The 12622-nt window shown below is 43.3% G+C and overlaps 1 protein-coding gene across 1 annotated transcript; it reads right to left on the bottom strand.

Moving 5' to 3' along the window:
- Window positions 1-756: 756 nt before the first annotated feature.
- Window positions 757-11485, bottom strand: gap43 (growth associated protein 43; the record flags this gene model as incomplete). The annotated part of the gene is made up of 3 exons (XM_083886070.1): window positions 757-839; window positions 4054-4678; window positions 11456-11485. The coding sequence occupies 3 exons, from the start codon at window positions 11483-11485 to the stop codon at window positions 757-759; spliced, it is 738 nt and encodes a 245-aa protein (XP_083742196.1).
- Between the last annotated feature and the right edge of the window lie 1137 nt (window positions 11486-12622).

Below are 12622 nucleotides of genomic sequence, written 5' to 3'. Positions count from 1 at the left end.
ATGGCAACAGGTCCTTTATTATAAATGTGAGTATGTAAAAGGGGTGTAAACCAAGCTTGAATGACTCAAGCAGAACAGAGAGAGAGTGACATTCTTGTCGTATGTGTGGTTTTTTTTGGAATCAGGACAAAGTCGTCCAAGTGGAGATGTCACACATTTAACTATACATTCTATTTTCCATCCAGTGTGTCACATACTTTATCTACTTTTGCTGTGTTCTCAGTACACTTGTGCCGTGTCGAAAACTAGGATTGCAGTTTTTGAAACCAGTTTGTGTGCATCTTTGCGAAACGGATTATACTTAAATGTGACTAATAAAGTGCATTGCAATGCAAATCAAATGTGGCGCATTGTCAATGCATTTTAAATGTGTGAACCTCCAGTTGGAAGCGGTCGTTCCACAGATATTTCATTTACATTAAATAGTGAAGATGAAGCAAATCAAATCCTCCTCCCCATCATCTCCATCATCGCCATCATCATCATCATCATAATCAGAGTAACAATCATATTTCCATAATCATCAACTACAACATCATCATCATCATCACCACTTCCTCAAAGTATTAGCTTGAGCCAAAAAACATCACGCTGGAAACTCCCCCCAACATGAGAAAATCATTGCCACACAAAAAATGACAAACAAATAGAAACGGAGTGCCTTCTCATTGGGAAGGCAAAGGGCAACCTTTTTAGATTTTTGTTTTTATGTTATTCTTCATTCGTAATTCTGCTTTCTTTGCATTTGACTTTGCCTTAGTCATTCTTGGACTCGGTGGCCTCCGCTGCTGCATCTGCTGCTGGGGTGGCCTCCTCTGCCTTAGATTCCTCTGCAGCATCTGTGAGTGGTTGAGAAGAAGGATATATGATGGATAAAAGGCGGGTTTGAGAGAAGAACGGGTTAAAAAAGAATTTGACATAACATGATTCCATGTCGTTCACGCAAGGTAACGCTGAGGGCAGTGTCGTTCAGAAGACGCGACAAAATATCTGAAATTGGGAGTGTAAATAATACAGGAAGAGAGTGCTCCTAATGGAGCCATGAAACACTTTAACTGACATCAAGATGTTAACAGCAGCATCTCTGCCTGTCACAACGGATGGCCACAGTTTTCTGAATTGTAATACTAATAGCAATCTATGATACACCACACACATTCACGTATTATTCTATTCTTTATAAATCATATACAACTTGTTATTTTGCTGTTAGTTTTGCTATAGTCTACAAGTTAAAACATTTACTTTTACTTTTACTTTTAATTTACTTTTTTTTTAATTGTGGATAAGACTAATCATACGATCAGTCATCCATTTTATTGTGTCTGAGCAAAATCCATTATTCAAGTACCCTGAGAGCAGTGATGTCATACCTCGGTGATCTCATACTCTTTTAATAGATAGAGGAGTCATGAAAGAATGACATCATTGCACTGGAGATTGGGGTGATGGAGCATGTGTGTGAGAGAGAGAGGGGGAGAGAGAGAGAGAGAGAGAGAGGGGGGGGGGGGGTAGGCAGAGAAAGAAAGAAATGGGGCGATCATGTCAGTGTTATTGCTTGTGTTAAGTGTGCGTATGTGTGTGTGTGTGCGCGCACAAGCCTGAGTTTGTGTGTAATCATGTGTGACTCAAGACAGCATGAGTCATAGCAGGTAAGAGGTAATTAGCTTGTTAGCTGTTTTGACAGACTTGTGAATGTCCTTCTCAACAGTCACTGACCTGCGAGATGCAAATATGATTTCACCCAGTGTGCAATGCTGCGCCTGTAAATACCTGCTTTCTGACACAAAGTGCCATCCCATTTATTTTTACCACAGAGATATTACTTTAAAATGCAGGTTTAGTTTTGCTGGTGCGTTATCAAATAAGAAATGGAGATATGTGTCTTACCCAAAACGAGGATGACGCATTATGTACATAGTAGGAATTGGATTATACAAATGTAATTGATTTGATTGAAATTTTGATTGAAAGTGACGGGATCAATTATGTTTCCATGATTCACCGCATGCCAGTCCCGTGATGCTCTAAACGTTATATTCTTACTTCATACTCAGTGGGTTGCATTTTAAACAGCAAGAAGAAAATAAACGCAGACTTATGTCTACTAAAAGCAAGAGGATTGGTTGTCTTTTGTTGGAAGAAAGTAAAAAGTAATTTTATTAGTCACTGTTTGCATGACTTGTCCTTGAAAAATTGACATGCACTTTGAAAAATACAATTATGAACTTAGGGGTGTGATCCCAAACGTATGGTTGCAATTCTTCCGTTTAATTAAAATCTGACTCAGAGAATGTCAACTGGAAATAGGTGGGTGGTGGGGTTAAAAAAAAAAGAAAAATATATTTAATTTAATTCATTGCTTTCCTTTTGTGTGAATATACAGTGCTATATAATTCATTATGCTGTCAGATATACAGCCAGCAACTTGGTTAGATGTAACTAAGTTGGGCCAGTAAAGCCGAATATCCTTAATGGAGAATCTGGATCAAAGGCAGACTACATCGTAAATTATTCAGACAGATCAGAGTACCTGGCGTCCTTGCATGTAACACAGTCTGTGTGCTGACAAATCCTGGCCAAGTGACTTTGTTATAAATATTCATTTGCTCTCCGAGTCCGCTCTGTTAGTAAAGCAGATTATGGCCAGCAGTGGTTTGTTATTGTGCGGCTCTTTGTCAAGTGCTGTTTGTTTGTGACAGGCTTCTCTGGTGCGGCTTGTGACCGGTAAGGATCATTAATCATTCATTTAAATCAGAGCACCTGTTATCCCTGCTTTGTTCCATGCAGGCCAACTATCCCATGGAGGTGGTAACTATGACAACAGGGAAGAGAGCGATGTCTAGGTGACCTAGTTTCCATGTAGTTCTGTGTCCGTGTGTGTGTGTGTGTGTGTGTGTGTGTGTGTGTGTGTGTGTGTGTGTGTGTGTGTGTGTGTGTGTGTGTGTGTGTGTGTGTGTGTGTGTGTGTGTGTGTGTGGAATAAACACCGACCTTGCCAGGACCAGTGGTTCCCATGGAGACCAAAACCAGGTACTAATGAGGAATGGAACTGGTTAAGTTGTGGGCTAATATTTTAACTGTGGTTAAGTTAAGGTGAAGGTTTATTACAGTTAGATATGAACTGGTAATTGTTAAGGTAAGGGATAATGCTTTGTTAAGGCTGTTCAAATGAATGGAACAGTGTCCTCAGAAGAACAGCTGTGTGTGTTTGCTTGTTCTCCACCTAATGCAGACTGAGCATGCTCCATTAACTACTTGTCTGACCCAGCCGGAGAGTCCTTGGACCAGATATATGGGTTAATGTCAAGTGTATGTTGTGGAAGTTCATTTTGTCAGCATCCCCATATAATTTCATGACCTTCGTTCTTTTTATGGGAGTGTACGTTCTGCTGTAATAGGACATTTTATGATGGATTGCCGCGAAATCTATCAGGTTGTCATCAATGTTTTGACTGTGACGCGTGTACCACAGGTTTGAGGCGGTCATCAATCCACCAGTGTCGGTGTTGTCTTTCCAGTAAATGATTGAAGCACTTCACAAATCTTGTGAACCCTTCAGAGAAGCACAGGAAGTTGTGCTAATTCCCTGAACTGGAGTCGCTTGAGCACCGATGCTTTCCGTCTACACACCTCATCAATATACTGTTCCCCCATCTTGCACAGACCGAGAGTCAACTGTCTGTCTAATCAAATATTGAGCTGTACCTCTGCATTAACCTGTGAATGGTGGAGCGCTGCCAAAGAGCGTTAAATCCCAAAGACCCAACACGCAGTTATTTCCTGTGATGCCTGCCAAGCAGGCTACAGGATAACGCACGTATTGATGTTTATAAGATTTTTACACGGAGTAAATTGCTTCTTGATTGGTGAGAGTGTCGAGAATATTTTTTTTTATCTCTGGATAAAATGTTATTGCAAATACGGGCAGCAGTATCTGGTTCTATCCTGTTCTGTCTTTCCAATTGAGCTTATTTTATTGGTAAACTGTTAGTCTGCAGGTAGGGATTTTTTTTATTAAATCATACAGGAATTTTAAGTATATCCTGCATACCTTGTTTATCATTTGTTTGGTTAGGCTCCTCCTTCTCGGCTGTCGAGCTGACAGCAGCAGGCACGTCGGCTTGTCTGGCCTCCTCCTTTTTCTCTTCACTCTTCTCCTCCTCCTTCTTCTCCTCAGCTGTGGCTGTCGTGGGACTCTTGGCTGCCACCGCTGGGGCCTCCACTTCTTTGGGCTTCTCCTCAGCTTTCTCCTCAGCCTTTGGCTCCTCTTTCTGGGGCTCAGGAGACGCCGTGGCAGCCGCAGGAGAAGTAGCAGCTGGGGCAGCCGCTACAGGAGACGCAGCGACGGCAGCTGCTGGAGAATTAGCCGGCTTTTCTGCCACTGGGCTTTTGGTTTGGTTTGTCTCCTCCTCCTTCTTGGCCTCTTCTCCTGCAGCTTCCTCTTCGATTGCAGGTGTCTCTTCTCCGTTTACCTTCTCTCCTCCCTCTGTCGTGTCCTCTGCAGCCGCAGGACTGTCTTCGTCCTTGTCTTCCTCTCCACCTTTCATCTTTTTCCGAGTTATGTGTCCGCGGAAGCTGGCCTGTATTTTGGTGGCAGCCTTGTGGGCCTTGTCTTCAGGTTTGTTAGTGGTGCCATCCTGTTCAATCTTTTGGTCCACATCCTCATTTTTCTCCACCTGGCAGACAAAAGAAAATACAGTTGTTAATTAATTATCAGCTAATGTGCAGATCCAGTGGAAACCAGCACAAGAAACTGTAGAACTCTCGCTATTTTTGATATTTCTTTTTAGAATTACAATAAGTTATTTTTGCACACACGCCAATTAGTGATAGTGAATTTGACCTCTGCATTTAACTTATTTTACACACAGTAGTGTAGGAGCAGTGGGCAGCACTGATCTGCGCCCAGGGAGCAATGGTATGTAATCCTGGTAATCCTTTAATCTTGACCATGGGCTGCCCCATAAAAAACATACATACATAACATAACATAAAAACTACTTGTGGCACGTAGCTCGGTAGCTTGGGGATGATAATAACACATATTCAAGTGATCAAACTTTAATTTTATTTTTGGAGTGTACAATTCCACCAAAGATGCATGAGTGAAAAGTCAGAAGATGGAAAGTGACAAAAGAATGTGCTATGAGAGGTATTCGTTAGTTAACTTGTGAGTTGGGGTTTCACTGGAGAATCATAGGCTGGAAAAATTGGGTTAGGGTTTCAGGATTTTTGGGGAATTAAATAGAAGTGTAGGACTGGAAAAGGAGCAAGAGTAGGAGGAAAAGGTCAAAACATGTAATATTTAAAGGGGTTCCGTGATATTACCTTGAGTTACTGGTTCCATAGTTGTCCATCAAATAGTGGGTTGTGCTATGAGTCATAAAAATCTAATGAAAAGAAATCAAATCAAATAAAAGGAATGAATGATGAGCACTGAAAGTGGCAAACAAAATGAATCAGTACATTCAAAATGAATTGGCAAACAAATTAAGATTTAAAAAAGAATATATATATATATATTCTTGCCAAGGTTCAACTAATCCAAAGATTGAAATGTGCATCATAAATGAATGTGAATAAGCAACACAAGGCAAACACAAACTGCCAGAGCATGCAGGCAGTTCAGCATCAGTAAGCCAAATGATAAATAAGTGAAAACTGCAAAATGGAAATGGTCTTTCTGTGTGTCACAGCTTGGTCAGGAACTAGTCACTTCTGACAATAGAATAAAGGTACCATATTTGGTCATGTCGGGTGCTGGAAAAGGGAGATTTAGTGCCGTGGTGAATCACGAGAATATGTGTCGGGGTTGATTTCTCTGAACATAGTAGATAGTGAACATTGTGAACACTTGGATTCGTGGCACAACAAACAACATGACTCCAGGCAGTTATTGTGGTTTATTTCATTCAGACATGAGGTGGATATTGTCCTCTTGATAAGGCTGCTGAAACAGATTCAGTGAATACACTTAAAAAGGGAAACCACTGCGCATCAGTGTTTGCTGCATTCTCTGCTGAGAATATCCACAAAACTGTGAGCAGAAAAAAAAACCATAGATGTTCAAAAACGGAGGCTCTTTCTCCAAAATAATGAGTGCATCTCTGTCCTTGAGGTGAAGTAGCATTCTAAAGCTCCATCTCTGGCTGCTAGGGAACCAGCTGCCTAGAATCTCCTCAGCATTCACTGCTATACCCCTCCCAACCATCAAAGGTTACCTTGACAACCAGAGTGCTAACTCATCACGTCTACTGGTTGGTGCTATGAAAGAATATATGTCACCCTGATTGGCAGTGCATCTGACCCCTCGGGGGAGCAGGCCAATAGAAACTCATAAATCAGTGGGAGCAATCAGCATGGCTAAGGATGAGTGTGTGATGTAGCATAAGGGTAAGGTGCAGGACTGATGGGGTTATAGGTGTGTATGTTAGTGTCACTGTGCAGTGGCATCTTGTTAAAGGTCAGTGAATCTAAGTGGAAAAAGACACTGGCCCATGCACTGCATCCATGTGTCTGTTTTCCGATTCCTGTATTAAACATGAGGTTTGACTTGGACAGTTGCCTAGACATGACATTCGTGAGACATGATTTAAGAGCCAGAGGCCCTAAACCAACACGTCCTCCTCAGGGTCAGTGTGTCACTGCAATATTGGAGCAGCGAGGCCACGGCGCATCTGTGTTGGTAAAGCCACCTCCTCCACCTTTATTCGCAGCAGACTCTTGGGCTCAGGGTATAAATCCAATACATCATCTTCCTGAAGCAATTTTGTGCAGTGCAATATTAAAACCTATACAAAAAAAATACTATAAAACCACGGGTTGTGAAAGGAATGGAATATTGTTTGCCTACACTTGCTCCTCCTCTTAAAAAACAGTTTTTATATAATCTCAATAAACTCAAAGAGGAGCAGTGCTATAAGAGCAGATCGGCGACATGGAGGCAGACAGACTGGCACACCCTTTGCTCTGAATAAGAATGCAGGTCTCTGAGGCCTTTTTTTATTATTATTTCTGATCTCATAGGTGCTTACAATTGCTAAAATTTTGACCCAAGCACTTAACACTTAATACAATTACTGCAAACTGTGAGTCAGACAGGGTGAAAGAGAGGGATGGATGATGGTGTTTGGAATGGCCAGGGTATGACATCATTATTGGAACAGAAGGGGATGTCATTTACTTTAGCAATCTGGGTGTGTGTGAGTGCAAATGTAATAAAATACCAGCAGACTGCCAAGTGATCTCATAACAGTGTAAGGAGAAGGGGAAGGAAGATTACCACAACTGTAGCATCATCATTTGAATTATTGACATTTGTCTGTGCGTCACCCTTTAAAAGGTGCTGCTCTATCATTATCTGACTCCTGTCATGTGTTACCATGTACGGGAAGATTTATGACACAGCTTTGATTAAATGTGGCTGTAGTATATACTCACCAGTGGCGCAATGCATAAAAAATCCTGTTTAAAAGGAAATATTGCACCAGATGCTTTCATTATAGGCTCCATGAGAACTGTGACTGTTAATTGAACTCTGGTCACATACTCTCCTACAGGCGCTCGTCTACTTAGTTACTTGTCTGTGCGGCACACATTTTCATTCATAAATACAGCAGCACCTCCCAAAGGTAAAGCACACCAGAAGACATGCTCCCTTCACACCAAGACTCTGTGGCTTCCTTGATTAATTTGCAATGAGACAACATATTTGCATTATCAGGGTAATCAAATTACTTATAACAATTAGCCTGCAGTGCTTCCTCGATGAACACGGCCTTTCTGGTTGCCATAGATACACCCCATTAACCAGTGAAAAGTGTGCTTATTAGCAAGCAAACAGTGGAATTTGTGCAAAATAATGGGTCTTTTCTGGTATGATTGTGAAACATTTATGCAATTCTCATTATAGCAACACACAGTTGCTGTCAGACACACTGACAGGGCACTGAGGGCACGCAAGTGAGAAACAACCATCTTCATGATGGGAATCTAACAGTTAGTAACGTTATTTACAGTGCCAATCGCCAAAGGACAAAAATACGTCTGTCCGGCCTGTAAAAGTAATAAATGGCTGTGCTAAAATGTGCTCAGCACATTATTTGACGGCTTTACCTATCGGCAGTGGTCTGTGCGCTCTCTCTCTCTCTCTCCCTGTCTCTGTCCTTGGGTGGGCACGTCTGTCGTGAGAACCACACCCCAGAGTCAATGGTTTTTACCGACAGATCCATAACTGCACACACACACACACACACACCATCCCCCAATGTTGACACACAGCAACAATCCACCACCTTCGCACTGCCTCATTGCCAGTGCCATTAGGGACATGTTTCGGGAATGGGGGGAAAAGACATGGTGCTGGTTGAATGACCACAGAACCACAGCTCACTCTAATGCACACATTAAGCAGGCATTATAATCACGTCTTTATTTTAAAACATGATTATTCCACTTATCCCTTCAAAAAGGACACTCCCTTTTCACGTCCCTGCTCCTTCCAGCTTTGGATCAAATGCTGCTGAAAGGAATATCAAAGGTAGTATTAGCATTGGTAATGGTGGAGTTACAGAGGCCCTTTTATCACAAACATAACAGACACAGGAGCTGAATTTGCTTCACAAAAGTCTCTTTAAAGATAATGTAAGTCATAAAATACAGGGTTAATTTTAATGAAATGGGAAAAACTACCCTATTATGTGTCTTACTGTCACAGTTTGCAGGTACGCATAGGGATCATTTTATCAGCTCGGCTAGTGTCACACACACTTCACCTGAACATGCCAGCGTGATTTCAGTGTCTGTCTGCTTTCTGCAGGAATCATTCAGACAGCAATGACTTGCTGCTGTCTATGTTCGGAATATCTCCTTTCTCTTTCTGTCATTTTTTCACTCTTCTCACTGAGCAAACTGCTCCCCACTCTTCTCTCTGGCTCCTCACACACACACACACACAGACACAGCAGAGCACCACACCCTTTTAGCCAGCTATCTCCTGCAGATGAGGAGAGGAGGGCTCAGGTGGTGACTGCCACAGCCCCCGCTCTCTCACTGATTCACCCTCTCTCTCTCTCCCTCTCTCTTGTTCCTTTTGACAGTGAATTGATGAGCAATGTTAAAGGATGTAGTGCTTGTTTCTTCTTTTTTTATGACAGCCTGGGAAAAGATGCACCACAGCACCTAATAAGCAGCCATATGCCAGCGTCATTACATCCTCTGGAGCAGCCTTAATTCGATTACGCCGGCTCTCTGCTGAACAAAGGCTCTGCAATTGCCGCTGATCTCATAGGGGCCATGGGATGAGGACGAAGAAAGGTGCTGAGCAGAGAAGGCAAGTGGAAGTGCAGAGGAGCTGGAGGAAAGAGGCTGGGGTTTGGACGTGGTGCTTTGAGAGAGGGGGAGGGGGAGGAAGCAAGAGATGAGGGCTGTGGCTAATTCTTTGGCTCCGAGGAGAGGGCACTGAGGGCACGAGGAGCCATGGTAGAAGAGGAGATCCTTTTCTTTAAGCTTGAAGTCTGCGCCTTAATTAAGGAGTTTGTCTTTGGGGAACAAGGAAATGAGGTGGAGAGGCACTTTTAAAAGAGCAGACATGGGTGGGATTTGACAACGTCTTGGGGTTGAGTTTTTCACTAAATTTAAATAAATCCAGAGCTAGAGACTGGGGCCATAGTGGGAAGAGTTAAATGCGAAGTGCTACCGTTTGTTTTACTCAGATTCAGCACTTAACACCACAATGGCAGCACCCACAGCAACGTTGCCATGTTTTAAAGCAGACACTGCCCCCCTGTTCTTTGCTCATCCTTCCATGAAGACCACTGAGTCGGTTTGGATTAATTCATGCCCAGGCTCATGAAAAGCAAGAACAGCGTGATAAGTGCTTCTATGTCAGGCGGATATTTTTTCCCTGTGATACTCAAAGCAGCGACAGTGTTAATGCGACTGTGGGAAAAAGCCGGTGCCTCACCCACATGGTTGCAGAGTGCAGCATGCCGGCTTCTATTCCTTTATCATTCCCACCCCCCCCCCCCCCCCCATTCTGCCTCACATTTGCACCTGCTCAATTCCTACACCCGACATCCCTCTCTCTGTCACCATCACATTTGTTTCCATTTTTAATATCCATCTACTTTTGCTCTTGTCGTTGCATTTTTTTTTTTTGCTTTGCTGCATGCATGCCTCCCTCTACCTTCCCCCGATCTCCCTCCCTGTGGGTTTTTTCCACCTCTCTTTCCATGCCCACCAGGTTCCCCTTTTTCTCTACACCTCACTCCATCTATCCCCATGTGCACCAACTACACTCCACCCTACCACTCGATCGCTCCCGTCAATCTCTCTGCATTTTCCTCTCCCCGCATGTCTTTCGACATGAAAGACTCGCTTTCTTTTCTTCCTCTGTTTCTCCCTCCCTGCCACAGCTGATATGACTCATGCAGGATGACATTTAAGAAGCAAGCAAGTCCTATCAGAATTCAGTGTTTGTTATAAATCAGATTAAATCAGAATTATTTTTGAGGTACTACCAAGAACTGGTCCCTGATCACAAACAAAACCACTATGATAGGTGCGGGACTACAAGAGAGCACCTTTCACCTCCTCCTCCACTGTCCAGACCCACCCGCGCCCATGCAACACCTTCTTTTTTTATTTTTTTTACTGCCACTGAGAATAGGCTCTGGGTTATTATAAGCTAGCCAACACCACCCTTTCGCACCCTTTAAATGAGTGCATACTTCACCATACCCTCCATTGACAGGATCCACTTATTAAGCTGGAGGACTATAATAATCCATTTAGACTCATTTATTCCCATTATATTCCCTCGAGGCCATTGACATGATGGTGCTGCTCACTCAATCTGTACCCCACCCTTTTTTCTTCTCACTGTGGAAATTTACTTTCCAGTGTCATCAATTTCTGCCCAAGATATCAGAAGTAAAAATAAATAAATAGCACATACATTTAAAGCATCAGTTATAAGCACATATTTTGTTTAAGTCACAATAATGGTACAATGTGTTAACTTCAGAGGAACCACTGAATAAATGCGGGAGTATTCCAGCTTGAAGAGCAAAGATGATACAGAATCGATCAAGTATCGTTGATTAATCTGTCACGTTTTGCGAGTGTTTGATCAATACGAGGGAATGCCCATCTGCCCATAAATGAAGTCACAGTCTTGCTCCTCTCTGCAAGTACAGTGTGAGATCTGAGAGGCATTGTGGCAACATCCATTCATGCAGGATAATCACATTAACTAGGCGTGTCTGGGCTCAGTGTGGATACACTTCTGCTCACACGAACCAGGCCCTGAGTCAAAGGAAAATACACCAACATTTTCCTCTAATGAAGACAAAACAACAGGCATAAAGTTCACATTAGAGATGCTGCATTTTATCATAAGGAAGAAAAAAAAGAGGCCAGAATGACTGAAGAAGCAAATGAGAGCAGTTTACCGGTTTGGTTCTTCTTATGCAGCACAGCATAGTTGTAGTTGTAGTATCCTCCCTTTTTTCTTCTCTGCCTCTTTCTTCCCTTTTTCTCCCTTTCACTTCTTCTCTCTCACCCTCTCTCTCTCTCTCTCTCTCTCTCTCTCTCTCTTGCTTTCGTGCTCACACACACACACACACTCTCTCTCTCTCTTTCTCTCTCACACCCTCTCTCTCTGGCTGTATCAACAGCTAAGCTGCTCGGCGCATTTACTCATCCCAGTTTGCACACACACGTTCTACACTTGGTCTGCTTGGACTCACCACTTTCTCTCTCTCTCTCTCTCTCTCTCTCTCGCTCTCTCTCTCCTACTGGCTGCCTGACAATGACTAAAAGCCCACCCTTTAAACCCCTCCCTAGCCCTCCCTCCCTCTCCTCCCATCTTCGCTTCACACTATTCCCCCCACCCTCCTCCAATTCTTACTCATAGTTATGAACCCCACCACCTCTTTTAGATCAGCACTCCTCTCTTCTACATCTTCTCACCCTCCTCCTCCTCCTCCTCTTTCAGCATGGCTTCATCAAAAGCTGCGGCCCCACCCTAAAAAGACTCTCCCTTAACAACTGACTATATAAGTCAAATATTTGGCCTTATAGATCTTTTTGAATTGTCCTGTTGTTCATCTCCACAGCACCAATGCTCTCTCTTCATATCCACCCCCCTTTCACATGCATGAGGTGGTGTCTTTCAAAGCTCAAGCTCTGTCTCAGACTGCATGTTTTTACTATGGATCAGACCAGTGTGTGGTGTGCGTCCGTACAGTTCTGTGCGTCTGCAAATTCGACATGGCGACGCCGAAAGCGTGTTTTCTGGCACAGCCAGGAGCAGCTCTTGCCAGGAAAGAGACGTGTGAAAGAGAGCAGTGATCAACGCCAGGCACATGCACACACGCACGCACGCACGCACACACACAATGTGCACTGAGGACACGTCACCCGCACCACCAGCTCGCCCACCCCCCCATACCAGCGCTCTCTGTTCTCATGGAAACACCAACAGATAGACAAGAAGAGCAGAGAGGGAGGATTGTGTGCATGTGTGTGTGTGTGTGTGTGTGTGTGTGTGTGTGTGTGTGTGTGTGTGTGTGTGTGTGTGTGTGTGTGTGTGTGTGTGTGTGTGTGTGTGTGTGTGT

Source organism: Microchirus variegatus (genome assembly GCF_963457635.1).
Source record: "Microchirus variegatus genome assembly, chromosome: 3".
NCBI lineage: Eukaryota > Metazoa > Chordata > Actinopteri > Pleuronectiformes > Soleidae > Microchirus > Microchirus variegatus.
This window is presented reverse-complemented; position numbering and strand designations above follow the sequence as displayed.